General features: G+C 46.9%; 2 protein-coding genes across 5 annotated transcripts in view; one reads left to right on the top strand and one right to left on the bottom strand.

Annotated features, from left to right (window-relative positions):
• LOC104043243 (transcription factor HES-5) overlaps positions 1-15,335 on the top strand; it is a 41,781-nt gene that overhangs the window by 8,396 nt on the left and 18,050 nt on the right. The window lies entirely within an intron of this gene.
• LOC104043244 (transcription factor HES-5) lies at positions 1,661-3,584 on the bottom strand. The gene is made up of 3 exons (XM_064470230.1): positions 3,469-3,584; positions 2,969-3,149; positions 1,661-2,740 (listed from the first exon to the last, which is right to left on the bottom strand). The coding sequence occupies exons 1-3, from the start codon at positions 3,532-3,534 to the stop codon at positions 2,475-2,477; spliced, it is 513 nt and encodes a 170-aa protein (XP_064326300.1). The 5' UTR covers positions 3,535-3,584; the 3' UTR covers positions 1,661-2,474.

Below are 15,335 nucleotides of genomic sequence, written 5' to 3'. Positions count from 1 at the left end.
GCTGGGCGCTTATCTAAGCAGCCATTTGACAAGATTAGATATTCTCGGTTTCCGTTTGTTTAACAAAAAAAGCATATGCTAGAAATGAAGGTTTTCAAGGGCATCTCTCCCAGGGAATCTGAGGAGTGTTGAAGTTGTTGACCAATGGTGTTTCATGCTGTTCCTATATCTCTGGAAGAATGAGAGGGTTCCCTGTCCTATATCCAAATCAATGTGTTGCTGTGGTTAGATAATAGTTTTGTGAACTGATTGTTTGCGCAAATTTATTTTACTGTGAAGAGAAGGACAAATAAAAGGTGAATAGTCCGCACTGAGCAGTGAATGGGAACTCTTCTAAGGAAAAGTGAGTGAATGGTATTGGGGAAAGTGCTGTGTTTTAGAGAGATTGTTGGTATTCATGGTGCTCAAGGGTGGCTTTAGGATCCCTTTCTCGTGCTTTTCTTCCTGTTTCCCCAAATTCCTCCTGAATCTCTTTTCGCTTGTTCATCTCATCCGTTCCCAATTTGCGTAGCTGTGTGGGAGAAGGACAAGCACGTCCTTTACAACAGGTGCTAATCCTCCCCACGTCACCAGAGTGCAGCTGACTTAATCCTCAGGAGACAGGAATCACATGGCCTGTACATGGAGAATTGCAGAGTCTCACGGGGCTCGAGCTGAGAGTGTGCACGGGTGCTACGGTGCCTCTCTCTGCAACTCACGGGAAGCCCAGGCTGCTTACCTTGGGTCACCCAGCTGGTGCAAGCCAGGTAGGCAGGCTGTTGTAAGTCCCCGTGTAAGAGGATATGCTAGATTTGTTTTCTTAATTGAGGTGAGGTGAAAAAAATCAAGGGAGGATCATCTAAAAGGTACTTGGCAGGGAGGCTGTATCTACAACAGGCTGGATAGAAAAAAAACTCGAAAGCCTGGTGCAGTGTGACAGTTGCTCAGCTCTGAGGCACAGGCCCTATTCATGGCACGTTTTGGGCCCTTAGGTGGATGTCAGGGAAAGAGAATAAAATGTCTTAAAAGAGTGTGGGGAAATAATTTAGGAGAGGAAATACTTTTTCAATCTGTTTGCTATCAAATTATGTATCCTTTTAGCCATATACGGGCAGATTTCAGTTCAGTAAAGAAAGCAATTCTGTTATTGCCTAACAGAATTCATGTTCAGGTAGTAGAATCTGCTAAAATCAAGAGGGAACAAAACCTAGTTCACCCTATTGCAGGTAGTTTCAAAGAGGAGGGTAAGATCCCCAGGCAGAGTCCGGTGCCAAACAACTTGGGAGTTGTTAGGGGTAGGCATGTTCCTACCTCCTAAATGGGCAAAAAGTGTAAGACTGAACTCAGGTTGGTGGGTAGATTAATGGGGAATGGGGGGAAATGAACTGGCTGTGAAATCAGTGGTTCGCTGAAGTTGGAATAGGTTGCTGTTAAGTCTCTGGGTCTACACCTCTCAGTATCTCGCTTCAATTTCACCTCCATTTTTTGGTAACTTATCCAGAAGTTGCTTCTTTGCAGGATGTGAAATCCTGTTCTGCCAAATGAATTTCAGGTGTAAGCTACTCACTGGAATGAAGGGCTCAGAAATATGACATCTCCTGACAGCTTCCCCCCTGCAGGAGTCCACGTGCAACACCAAGCCTGGGAGTATTAGCCATTTTAATAATTTCAAACCAAAAGATTAATGACTAAAACCATTTTTATTGTATTGTACAGTGAAGACACCAAAGTTGAACATCACACAGGATGAATACATCACAACTTTATAAAAGCGTTTAAGCTCTTTAGCATGTTCAGTGAATGATTATAAAGTACTTACTGCCTCCCTTCCTCTCCCTTTTCCTTAAGGTATATCCCAGGCATTTCCTTTACAAAAGGCATCAATTATCCCTCAACTGAGAGTAGCACGTCCCGACATTAAGATAATTTTCCCTAGAGCTATCTGTTATCATCATAACTTTCTGTAAGAAGGTATACTAAAAATAGCATAGGAACTTCAGAATAATCAGCATTTCTTAGTAACAACTTTCACCCAAAAGGTAAAGGCTCAATACTCTCTTTATGATACAAAATACGTTCTTCAAAGTGCTCCTTCTTTAGGAAGGTCAATACATTATCTAGAGACAATGGAGCACTTGAACCAGTGACCCAGGGAGCTAGTTTTCCACTGACAGCCACAGGCTCAACAGCCTTGCCAAGCAAAAGTGTGATGGAAACTGAACAGCATTTGGCTCTCTGAATCACTGCAGAACTTGCTCCTCTCTTTGGCCAGGAGCCACCGATAAAAGCAGCAAATTTGCTGCAAGATACAAACACATTCCTTCACTGTGAAGGGAAACTACTCAGCGACCCTCATTTCTTGTGACAGAAAAACAATAACTGCCCCCCTCCCACCTTTGGAAAGCAATGTTTCCTACTTTAAAGAGGAACTATGAAATCACAGGTCCCTCTAGTTTTTGTAGCAAAACATAGGAATAAAGCAAAGTTCAGCAGGTCTACCAGGGTCTCCAGATGGTAGGAGCAGCAGCCGCAGTCTTCTGGGCGGTTTGCTTTCTGGCAAACAGACAGGGTGACAGAGGTGGGCTACGCAGAGCGGGACAGTACATAACATCTGCACCCATCTGAGCTTTGCAGAAGTGCTTGATTAGCTGCACCTGAGTTTCCTTCTTGGGCTCATAGTAGGACAGAAAATGCATAGCTTCCTTGAGGCACCGCAGGTATCCGCTGTTAAAGTCCTGCTCTAGATTCTTGTGAATGAATGCTAGAAAAGATAGAAAGAAGCAGATGCAGTGGGTTAAGATCATGACCAAAACATGGGACATTCATGCATTAATTTGCTTTCCAGAGCCTGCGTCTGTGGGCCTGGCTCACGTGACTAGACCTGGTGTGTTATAGCCCCTGCACGCTCCGGGAGCCAGGGCTACGCGGGAGGGCAAAGGCCTGCGCAAGCAGACTTTAAGTGGTGTGCAAATACATGCACTGCACTCACTTTGGTCCTGCAGCTGGCTCTGCTGCTTCAGGTAGCTGACAGCCACTTCCAGGATGTCGGCTTTCTCCAGCTTGGAGTTGGGCTGGTGTCTCTGAAACTCCTTCTCCAGGAGCAGTTTCAGCTGCTCAATGCTGCTGTTAATCCGGTCACGGCGCATTTTCTCCACCACTGGCTTCCTCAGCTGAAAGAGAGGTGGAGCAGGTCATTAGGATTTTCTGAGACCTGACTTGATTTCCCCTTCTGATGCCCTGATACACACATGTTCAAAGGTGCGTTCATTTGGTAGGAGAGCTTTGCGATGCTGCCTCCCTGTTCACCGCTCAATTTAATTTTTAAAAATCCATATAGTCTCCTTTTTCTCTCTTTAACTTATTTGCCTTCCCCCAGACCACTTTCTCCCCTCTTATCTCATCTTTTCCAATGTAGTATTTATTTGATAGAAGCAGCCCATTGCATAGAACACAGACCAGCCTTTCCAACCCTGTCAAGGCTCTACTTACTTTATTCTTTTCTTTTGGCAGCAGTTTCTCCTCCATGTGGACCACGAGAGTGTTACTGGGAGCCATTCTTAGTGCTGTCAGTCCTGGGCACAGACCCCCACGTCGGGCTGCTGTGTTGAGCGTGAGACTATGCTTAGGCACTTACCGACTGCCTCTATTTATACATCAGGGAGCTTCAGCAGATATGTGAGTCTGGGGATGGCTGGTGTTTCCCACAGCCATTCAGCCAATCCAGGCACACAGCTGAACAATAGAGGAAGCATCTATTAGCGCATGGTACATTGATTGCAAATACCCTGGAGAGAATAACCTTCTGCCCACGCTGACTGGTGGAGTGTGCAGCGTGGCTCTTCGGGGCTGCCCAGGGATCTGGGAAAACACTGACCCTCCAGCTGGTCGTCTGGGATCAATTGCATTCCTGAGTCCCCGCATGTGCCGGTCACATTTGTGGCGTGGAGGAGGCACGCTTTTGGGGGAAGGTGGCAAAAGAAGAAGGGGAGCACTATTAGGGTGAAAATCAACAGCACCAAGGAGATCTCTCTACTCTTTCTAGAGAGGGCACTTCACAGCCTGCCTCCCAGTTGCTGTGTGCCAGCGTGTGGGTGTATTTGCACTTGTCCATATAGTCGTTACACTTTTAATGGGTGAGACAAAGTGTTACCCCTGTGAAATGATGGGTTTGTTTGCATGACATTTCTAAACACTGTGGAGGATCTACAGTCAGGATGGTGGGATGTTGGATGGACGGGGTGAATAAATAGGGAATGGGAAGCAAATGGAAATAGCAACCTCTCTCTCTTCACTCACCGAGGTCTGTGAGCCTGTCTCTCCAGTGCTCCCATTGCCTTCATTAAGGACATCCACACACTTCCTAGCAGAACTGGGCCCATGCCTAGTCACCCCTGTGGCTCTTTCTTTTCACTTTTCTGCCTCTCTTTCATACAGACATTTACAAGAATGATGGTTAAGATGCACTAAAGAATAGCATCAGATTCAACCCAGAAGCCCTAGGCCTTGGGAAGTCAGAGGTGGGTCATGAGTGGGATTTAGTACCTGAGGCCCACCTTCAGACCTGAGCAAGGAGGTCAATTCTGCTTCTTGCCTGAGATTTCTGGTGTACTCTGTTCTCATCTGACCAAGGAGCATCGCACTGCCCTGCTGCAGGCTGGACCTGCCACAGTTTGCAGAACATGCGATCTCCGAGGCCACGTAATTGCCTCCCTGTGTAACCTTTAGCATGTCATCCCCACATCCGTTTCCTTGGCTGGAAAAGGGGGATAGTGCTGCTTGCTTGTATTTGCATGAAAATGTCAATAAAAATTAAGCCAACTTTATTTATTTTGTGGTAAAGGCAAGAACAAGAATGAAGTCGTGTGGATGCTTTAGGTCAGTTCTGATTTTGTCTTATGAGAAAAATCTGCCTGGACACAGTCCTTGAGGCAGCACTGAAAATAACCCAGAACCTTCCTGAGAAAGCTGTGCTGCGCCCTGCCATCTGAGGGTCTAGCTTGTAGTGCCCGAGGCAGAGGTGTGCTCGTCTTCCCCCAGCGCGCTGCTTGTGCGCGGGGTCAAGGCTGACAATCTGGAAAGGGAAATGGTGGAGGGAAGCGTGCAGTGAGGTACGAAAGCCGAAGACGATTTCTTTCTTGGAAGTCCTGAAGTGAAGCCTGAGTTTAAGGGGCAGTTGATGGGAAGGAGGGAGGTGTCACTGAAGTAGCCGGCTTCGTGGTTTTCATTGTATGGGCCTGAATGGGCTTAGCTCTTTGTGAAGGGCAGATGCTGTCCTTGGAGCCCTTTATTCCCTGCGTTGTGGGAAAGCCAGGAGACAAGACATCTCATGAACGCTTTGAAGCAGTCAAAGGATTATGATACAAAATAAGATACAGCTTGGAAACCATGCCCTAGCTTTTGCCAGCTATAATAAGGTGTTGCCCTTTTGGCTGGACTTCCTCTAAAAGTTGGTGCTCCTAGCAAGGGAGCAACGGTGGCAGGCCTTGAAGCTAGGAGCTGACAGGTAGGCATGTACCAAGCTGGTTGCAGAGACTCTTCGGTGTCAAAAAACATCTTTTTCCCAACTCCTGAGAAGCAGCCCTGACCTTTATTGCTGAATTATAAGTGCTAGCCAGATGGTCTTTTGGGAGTTGGATTCTTTCCCTTTAAATCATTCAGGCTCAAGCACCGTCACTAATGTCATGAGTAGTTGCAAGGCACACTTCTATTGTCCCAACAAGAAATGTTATCAATAGGGGAAAAGTATGGGAAACGCAGAGAAATGCAAACCCACACAGCCTGGTGCTAATAACTCCTTTGTGGAGCCTGCACTTCTGTCAGGGCACGATGAACTCACATGGCTTTTTCACCGAGTAAGGCTGAAAAGCGCATGTTTCACCGTGCAGGCAGGGGTTTCTCAGAGATCTGTGTTTACCGGGAGGAAGGGGCAACATGGGCCAAGGGGACAGAGATGCTGTTTCACACCCAGGGGTGGTCAGCAGGAACAGCGAGCTCAGCTGCAGCACTGGCTATCCTGGGGGCTGCTGGTTTGCTTCACCGTGCCTCAGTTTGCTCTTCTGGGAAATGGGAGCAGTGCTGCTAAACTCTTTCACAGAGCCCTCTTGCAATCAGGAGCTGAGCCCGTGTCTAAGCGGGAGATGGGGACGGGGCTGAAGTGGCCCTCGTGCCTTCCTGGCAGCTCTTGGGGGTACTGCTGAACACCTGAGAGAACTAAGTGGAGAAGGAGCATCTCTGGGGACGGTGCTCCTCTGCAGTGGAAGTGCTAACCGTGGCCTCCTCTTGCTGTCTTGCAAAGGGGTCTCTCTTCTCCCATCTGTTGGGAGCCTGGCAGAGATGCTTCATCCCTCTGTCATTACGGCTGCCAGGAGAGCAGGGCCTTGCAGGATTCGTCCTGCTTACAGTCTGACCTCAAGTGGGTTTTTGGCTCTTCCTCAGGCCCACCCATGGTTAGCACTGCTGGAAAGGATGATTTACACGGATAAAATGGAAGGCTTCTTAGGACGAAGCTAAGCTCTGATCTTACTTTCGCAGGTAACGTGCTAGTGGCAGTATCACTGAGGGAGACAGTAGTGATGAGAACACCTCCCTGGGTCCCAAGCAGACCTGTGCTGACACATCTGTGTGGAAATTATTATCTTTGAATGCTTGATGAAACTCTTGGATTTGTATGTTGTGCCACACTCATACCTTACTATTGCTGGGTGGACGTGTCCTAATGTTTAAGATTCCTGGGGTTTAGCACCACAAATCCCTGCAGTATTACACATCCCTTCGTCATCCTCCGTACTCTTATGACTCGCTCTCTGGAGGTTGCCTGTTTGAGGTGAACCCTAATGATCCTTTGACAGTTTTCATCTGCTGACTTCAGTGTCACAGATGAAGAGCCCTTCTCCCAGCCCCCTCTGGTGCACCGAACCCTGCCTACCGTGTTGTGCTCAGGGTGTTTCACTGATACTACATTCTACACAGTAAATAGTTTAAAAAGTCGTTTGGTATGGGAGGCAATATATGAAGAATTTATCCTGCCAAACTTGCTGTTCAGGATTAGCTGCTTCTGCTTGCACAAGCCAAGCATAATTCTGTTTGAACCAACAGAGTCGAAGTGTAGTGAAATCTGCCTATTTCAGGGGAAAAGGTGATGTTGTTATTAGACCTATTGTATGAAATATTCCATTAGATGTCATTAGCATGGCATTATCTTGCCTCCTTTAGTCATTCGAACCCTGGCAAAAAGAGGTCTTTTATTACTGTAAAGTACATTCTTCACAGGTTTAACCTTCTTTTAATTAGTTTTTCTTTAGATCCAGAATGCTTAATATACTGCCATTCTCAGGTGTGTAAGCGAAGGAAAGCGGACTTTGATCATTGAGAAACATACGAGACAATTTGAGCTGCATTTTCAGGGTTGTTAGAGGGAAAAGCAATTTCTATAGCTGCTTGTGTGGGTGACCCTGAAATAGTCATGCTCCAATGACATAGTCTTTCTACAGTGAGTATTCCAAATAATTAAAAATTAAGGAGAATTTATTATTTTACTGCCCAGCTGAAATTCCCACAAGTCACCTCTCAGCATATTCAAGAGTGCACAAGAGGGATTTATTATTTCCTGGTATATTGACTCTGAAAGGTCTGGGGATTACAGCTGCTTTGCACATGAATAGCTGGAGTGTGTTGTACAAAAGGCATGGTCTGTGGGATAATGGGGTTGGATGTGGGAAAGCGATGACCCTGGGGGAGAGCAGGCTGGTGCCTGATGGCAGGAATCAATTATGTCTCAAAGGAACACATTGCCCTGGGAGCAGGCTTTGCGGGAGCCACCATGTTCTGTGTTTACCACCCTCCTTCAAAAACCCATATAAACCAACCACGGAATATATCCTATCCTGCTTTTACCAGGGGACTCAGCTGTGCCTTGCTCCACAGTTATGCCAGGCAGTGCTGCCAGGTATGATCACAGTAACGTAACCGTTCCCCATCTCAGCGGCAGGGCTGAGACCCAGCAGTTATCTCACACGTGCTACCACACGGTTTTGAGTTTTGCTCTAAAGCATCCCAGGTACTGCTGACTTCAGCAGGAGGACACGCTCCCCAAAAGTCCTCTGAAATAGACCCCATCACCTCGTCAGCTCTGGCCAAGGGAGCAAACACACAAGCTTTGGATGGGCTTTTTTGGAAGGTGGTGGTATTCAGCCCTTACAGTGGGCTCAGCATCTCTGAGGAGCTGGCATTACTGCCAGCCTCTCAAATGTCAAAATTTGGTCTTCAGGAAACCAAGAAATGGGCTGAAAGTCATAGGGATTTAGCAAAAACATTTCACTGTTTCTAATAAAAATAGAAGTATTTTGATGTTTTTTATTTTTTACATACCTTTTGATTATTGAGCATTTGGACTTTATTTAGATTGATATAATTAATTCTTTTTCTTTATGGAATCATGAGGCTTGGTCACGAAGTCTTACTGAAAGCCATAAGTATTATAAGTCTCACGATAAAAATCACAAGACTTACCAAATAGTGCTGCCAAGCATTTTGGCAAGGAGAAGGTATCCTGCAGAGAGAATATTTTAGAGGAGCAGGTTGAGAATTGGGACTGTGGTTCGTGAGGTCTGGCCCCAACAACCACTTGCTGTCATTGACAAGATGGGAATGGTGTGTTTGAGCCAGATAGGGGGGCAGTCACCTCTCCCCTTACGAGAGCAGCAATTAATCCTGTCTGGATGTGTCAGACATTTAATCACTCAACTCTAGCTAGGGCAGCAGTGGAGAGGGGAGATAACAGTCACAGACTTCCCTGGCATCCCCTGAGCCTCAACTGATTGTCCCCGGCCTTGGGAACCAGTTTGTAACCTGAAGCTGATTCTCCCCTATGCCCCAGTGAATTTCTCCCCTTCTTTGAGCTCAGCCTGAGTTTTGGGATGTAAGCTCCTACCAGAATCCACTTTCTCAAGCTTGGTGGCTGTCAGTGAGCACACTGAGGAGCACAGATGGATGTGTGTCTGGTGACAGTGTCCCGGGGCTCCGTGTCAGGTCCTGCCCTGCCAGGCAGGTGTGTTCTGGAGGACTGAGGAGCATCTTTGCCATGTTCAGCTGGGGTGGAACGAAGGGATCATGTCTGATAAAAGCTGGCACCTGCCTTGCAGGCAAGAACAGTTTTTCAAAAGCTAGATAACCTAGTCCTGAGCCAGGCAAAGGACTAGCAGAGGGGCGCGTGCAGGAACTGACAGACCTTGGTCCTCACAAAGCGTACAAGGCAGAGTTGGATGCCCTCATCACCACGCCACAGGGCAAGGCACATTGTCGGATGTCAGGATCAGGGGAATCTAGTACAATAAACAGAGGCAGATGCTCAAAAAACAGTCTAGAGAGAGTTAAGAATAGGACCAGGACCCCCAGAACATCTCCAGTGTAGCTGGTAGCATAAACTGTGCCCTACAGTCATCTGCAGCGCTAGGTACTGGGAATCTGGCATGAAGTCCCCCGGAGCTGCTGGGACTGTGCAGACACCTTTTGCATACGACCAGTGATGAGCAGACAACCCTGCAGCTGCAGATAGCACTGGACTTGTTAACTAAAGCAGTACGGCTCCTTTCTCATTTCTAAGCCGCTGGTTTTACCCAGGCCGAGTGTCTAGGGCCTGAAATTCCCTTATAAACTCAGAGAATTCATGTAATTCAGGGCATGCTGCATCCTCTCCTCCAAGGATCTCCAAGTCCAGAAGAACCGTAACTACTGGGAGGCAGCTGATCAAAATTAGATTGTGCTGACAGACAGATCTGCACAAGGATTAAGGACAGCTGCAGCTTAAGACTGATGTTTTGGTAGGTCTTCAGGAGCATGAATAAACAAATTAAAACTTAGTTTACTTTCTAGAGAGATCAAGTTAATTTCTGTTGAATAGATCATTAAGTATTTCCTGATCAGCAATCTGAGTCCATCTTCCTTTTCAGCCATTTCATGGGCTTGAACAAATTGTACTAAATAACATTTTCAAAAACCACCACTGAATTTGAGTACAGAAGAGGACTTTTGCATCTGCTTATCTAGGTGGTACATGACTACAAGTGTGGTCCAGGCCGGTGATCGGAATTCTCCCACAAGCTGGGGAGTTGGCTCCTTTTCAGAGATGCCAAAGCCAATTAAAACAAAAGTGGGTGCTGAGCATCTCTGCAAACCAGGTGTCTCAAATAGCCACTTGGCAATAGAAGCTCTGCAACCAGTAGGTTATTTGAAATATTGAAATTCTGGTTCTCGCCTGCCTACCTCATTTTTCTTCCTTTGTAAAACATTGCTAATAATACATCCTTATCTCACAGAGGAGGTTGCTGAGAATTCATTAGCTGGTATTTGTAAAGCACTTTGAAAATGCAAAGCCAGTGCATTATTCCTGGTCTTCTGGATGCTTTCCATGTTATTAAAATCAGGATTTCAGAAAGGCTTATCGGGGATCAAAACAGCATCCCAAACTTGAAAGGAAGCAAGACTGTTAAACCATCAACTGCCGCCTCCCCCTCCAGCCAGATGTTAAGCCCTAAAGAACTGAAGTGGCACAAGGAATTACTTTCCCAAGTTCCCCCAGCTGGGCTGACAGGCCTTGATCAATGGTTTTCTCCACAGTGAGTGCTATGCAGATGGTCTACCCGGAGCAAGGTTTCTGTGAAGTACAAAGGGAAGTCAAACACCATTTCTAATTCAGCTTGTAGCATGGCACACTTCCTTTATCCTCTGCCTGAATGCAGTGAATAGGAGAGCAGTGTGGGAAACTGGAAGGAACTCCAAACTCACACAGTCTGTGGGTCTGTAAGACACTCCTGTCCTCAAACCACATCTGCCTGTGACAGTCAGAGGGAAAAAGAGTGACAGAACGAAAAATCAGATTATAAAAACTTCATGAAGGGAAAATAAAAGCCGAGTAAAAGGAAAAAAGTGAAGGAAGCTATGCAGACAAATAGAAATTGTGCCAGCCCCAGACAGGGGCTGCCAAGCAGCAGAGTGAGGAAGGGCTAGGAGGAAATCACAGGGAAACGAGCTGCAGGAGCAGAGTCTTGCTCACGCATCAGTAAGGCCAGAGAAAATTGTCCCACTGAAGGTGGCAGAGGTGGTTTCGGCCCACACTAAGACTTCTTAGCCACATGTTCTGTTTGCCTCTTACATCCCCCAGATTTGTTTAATATGTCCCGGAGAACACAGATGCTTGATATTAGTCAAGCTGCTTGTAAGTGCGTGCAAACTGTTGCAAACGGATACAGAAGCTCCTCCAATCCTTAGTTGCCCTGGCATGTTAATATGAATTACTGTTTGCTGTAATTCTAATATGGGGTTTAAATACCGGACTGATTTCTTGCTGCCAGCTTGGAGATGCTCTGCTGTAGGTGAGGCAGTGCCGCAGTTTGGCTTTGCCCAGAAGATATGTGGTTTTTTGCTAGGACTGCCCATGGCGTCACTGCCAGAGGCCAAGAGACGGCTACGAGGTGTCGCTTGACAGCCAGACCGCCCATACCCCAGGCTCAGTACCCCTGTCTTGCTGTTCTGTCAAAGGCTGGCCTGCCCAAATATGCTGCAAGGGTTGCCATCATATCACCCATAGTGGTACAGCAGGGCACCGATTCCCTAGCTCCACGTGGCAGTTAGGGTGCTTTCCTTGAGCAGACTTGGCAATGCCAAGCTTTGAAACACAACCAATGCAGGTCCCCTCCCGAAGCCGTCACTGCAGTTTTGCAACGGGATTTTTGCACCTCTTTGCTGCCCAGTGCTAAGGGCAAAAGATGACTCCTATGGGCCATGAGGATATCACGATACTTTTGTATGACCCACATAGAGCTATAAGAGCCAGGCTTGGCTTTCAAGAAAATTGGATCAGGTTTTATATCAGTAAGGCTATGGGGAAGCTGTTATCTTCATTAATACTTCTAAACTCTTCTGTGTTGCTTGGATGAAAGAAATGGGAAACAGCAGACCATATTCTGGTATTGGTATTTGGCAGGGGAAAATTCAGGCTCAAATTTTGCTGATCAGGATTTTGATAAATTCCACTGTAGGTGTAGAGGTAGTTTGTATTTACGCGAATTTACTGGAGATCAGGAAGTAGCTCTGGAGGCACAAAAGCTGCAGGCCAAACCCAGCAGTCTGCTTCACCCTTCACAGAGTCCAGAGTTCCTACTGACGTCAGTGAGGATCCAAGTAAGGCCCTTAGGATTGGACCCAGTTTAACTGTCACCTCAGGATGGTCTGTAGGACTCAGCACTAACTGAGTCTCTTATATTTTGCTGTTTTCCCATTCTCTATTTAGAAGCCTGTCCCTGTTCCCAAGTGTTTTAGCTTTCTAAATGACTTACTAACATAAGGCTGTGGAAGTTTGTGTACCTCTGAGTTTCCCACACCATTTCTTAACTATATTCATTCCTGTCACAAAAGAAGTGTGCCTGACTACAAACGACATTAGCAACGGTGCTTGCCTCTGCATTGTGTTCAGTGGGAAACCCTGCTCCCAAAAGGCCATCTGGGCAGCACATATCGGGAGAGAAGCAATGGGAGCAATGAGCATCTCGCAAGACTTGGGAAAGCAGCAGCATCTTTAAGTCTTCCTAAAGAGCTAACATCTGGCAGAGATTCTGGGGCAAGGCTATAGCTAACGCCGTATTTCAAGCCTGTTCTCCAGAATCCTGGGATCCTAGTAAGTTTTCTGTGCACTCTTGTGTATGTTTGGGACCACAGTAGAAGGTGTGTAATTCAGAATTCATTATCTTTAAAGTCCACTGACTCTGCTAACTTTGTATTAGGGAGGAGTTTTTGTTGCTGCTTTTTTTAGGATTTCCAACCAAAGCAGAAGCAGAGCATCTATTCTGGGTAACCGAGCATCTCATTGACCAGCTCTTCCAAGATGGTCAGTAATTGGCTATTTTTTCCCCTCACAGACTGTGAAACCAAAGAGAAAATAAAAAGGTATTTTAGATATATGCTTTTATTTTAGATGCTTTAAACTTCACATGTGACACACAGTGAGGAAGTAGGAACCTCAGTGGATTTACCATCTGGGGGAGATTTTGCTACATTTACCTCATGATAATGCATTGAATACTATAAATTTTATTACCATACATGTTCTAAATATGTGGGGCTTCCAGCCCCTATAGTTAGGTGAATTTCTCAAGGCCACGGAAGATTATTGAGCGTTCAGCCTGCTCAGTAGCAGGCTTTAGGTGAGTTTGGATCCTAATGGAGAAGAAATTTTGAGCACTGGCCCCTTGACTGTGCCAAGGGCACAACCGGTACCGCAGTGCAGTCAGGCAAGGTGTTGGCACAACCGCCCGCTGCTCCTTTCCGTTTGCATTTGGCCTGGCCAGATGTGGGGCAGCGGAGCTGTTCTGGGACCCCTGCTAGGAAAGCTGATACTGCCTTTGCTGGCCTGTGTGGTTTCTTGTTAGGGACCTGAGCTCACATTTCTCTGAAACTGAGTCAGTGGCAGAGTTAAAGGCAGGAATTCTGAAGGTTTGGGTTACAGCAACAATGCCTAACCGTGTAATTACTAAACAGCAGCAGAAAAAAAGGTCCATCACATATCAGGCGCACACAGTAAACAGACATGGAACAGGGCTCAATGCTCAGGAGCCTGGCAAAAATCAAGTAAGCATTTTTATCCCATACAATTAATTCCTTTAAGAAGGTACAGTGAGGTTACTTTGTTGGAGGAAGAAAGGAGATTGAGGTTTTCATTCTCATTTAACTTGAGCTAAATGTTGTAGTAGTGAATTAAGCAAAATTTCTACCAAGACCAAGGTGGGTAAGGCGTCTCAGACTAGCATGACTGTTCCCATGGAGTTAACCTCGTAATCCCCTGGGTGCCGAGTGGAGGAATAAGGGGTTCACGTGTAAAATCCTGCTGCAGAGATCCCAGGTGGAATCAGCAGTGGCAAATATGCGGGTGGCAATGCCTTTGGCCCGGTCTGGATCGGCCGAGGGGCTGCAGCAGCTGCCCCTGGGCAGGCAGCCACGGCCGCCCTGGGCTCTCACCTCGCTCCCTCATCTTCGGAGCCACTGGGCAAATCCCAGAAGCGGCCAGAGCCCGCCAGCGTGACGGAGGAAAGCCAAAGGCAGACCAAGTCCCTCAAATCACACATCTGCTCTACTATGGCTTTATCATGGGAAGTTAATTTGTCTTCCCCAAAGTAACAGTCCTGTGATGCAGATACCTGAGAAGGAGGCTCAGTCTCTTGTTGTGTGCTGTGGGTGACTGCAGGGAAGGCGCCCGACGCTTTGTTGGACTAAAACTGGAGTGTCTGTTATGGGACTTGTGCTGGAAGGGGAAGTTATTGCTGTTCTTGTAGCTGCTTATTAGTGAGTTAATCTGGAAAACAGAAGCTGTCTCTGCTAAGGGACCTGGCTGATCATGGGATTGGCACATTTCTTCTTCGTGCACTTGATTAACGAGCTCAAGAAATGAGTTACTGCTCAGGGGTTTCTGTTTCAGAGAATCTCCCCGAGAGGGATGCACAGAGCGGAAGATTGGTTTCAGAGGTGGCATTACACGGGCTCAGAAATAATCCACAAGCTTTGAGGAGAACATGTGAAATGGTGTCACAAAAGCTTTCCCACAACTTGACATAAAAGACTCGGAGCTCAACAGCTGCTGCTCTGCACAAAAAGAAGGGAGCCTATTCAAGAGCAGTACAATAGGGATGGAAGGGCAGATCCTGGAAGAGGTCATTTAAGCCTTACCTGGTCTTACGAATAATGAGTTGCAGAGCGAGAGAGAAACGTGTCCGTGTGTACGTGTATTCACATTAAAAGACATGTGTGACCACGCACATATATATGAATATAGACATGAACGCACAAACACCTATATTAATGTAAACACAAACAGTATTTACGTACTACCCTTTCTTTTTCAGTAGGAGATTCCCAAACGCAAGCGCTAACATTACCTGACAGTAATTTCTTTGATCATTATTATTCCTGTATTGAATCTTATAAGGGGAGGTAGTGATGCTCCCGGGGCAGCGTGTTGAGCTGCTTAGGTCACATAGCACACTTGGAGCCCGCCCGGGTTCCAGACGTGTGGTTAACGCCGCCGCCTGCCCGCGTCGCCCTTCCTGCGGTGTGACAGGGCGGCGTTGCTGTCAGCCTTGCTCCGCGCGGGCCGGGGTCATCTCCAGGGCGGGGGGAAGCTCCTTCTTCAGCTGCTCGTGTGAGCTTAGAGCTCATGGAAGAAAGCAGTACTTGCACGGGCAGGGGCAGGGTAAATGCAGGCAGATCTGGGTCAGGTTTTCCAACGTGAAATTCTGGCTGTGTGTTTACAGGATACAAATAGCTGCAGGCACCTGTTGAGGAAAGACCGTGCGTCTCAATACAGAAGTGGC

This window comes from Phalacrocorax carbo, chromosome 20 (assembly GCF_963921805.1).
Source record: "Phalacrocorax carbo chromosome 20, bPhaCar2.1, whole genome shotgun sequence".
NCBI lineage: Eukaryota > Metazoa > Chordata > Aves > Suliformes > Phalacrocoracidae > Phalacrocorax > Phalacrocorax carbo.
This window is presented reverse-complemented; position numbering and strand designations above follow the sequence as displayed.

Bases quoted from the DNA above. Each gene is read 5' to 3' on its own strand.
- LOC104043244 (XM_064470230.1), bottom strand. From the start codon at position 3,534: ATGGCTCCCAGTAACACTCTCGTGGTCCACATGGAGGAGAAACTGCTG. The intron at 3,150-3,468 runs GTAAGTAGAGCC...CCTCTCTTTCAG, and splicing joins TGCCAAAAGAAAAGAATAAA to CTGAGGAAGCCAGTGGTGGA. The intron at 2,741-2,968 runs GTGAGTGCAGTG...TATCTTTTCTAG, and splicing joins GAGCCAGCTGCAGGACCAAA to CATTCATTCACAAGAATCTA.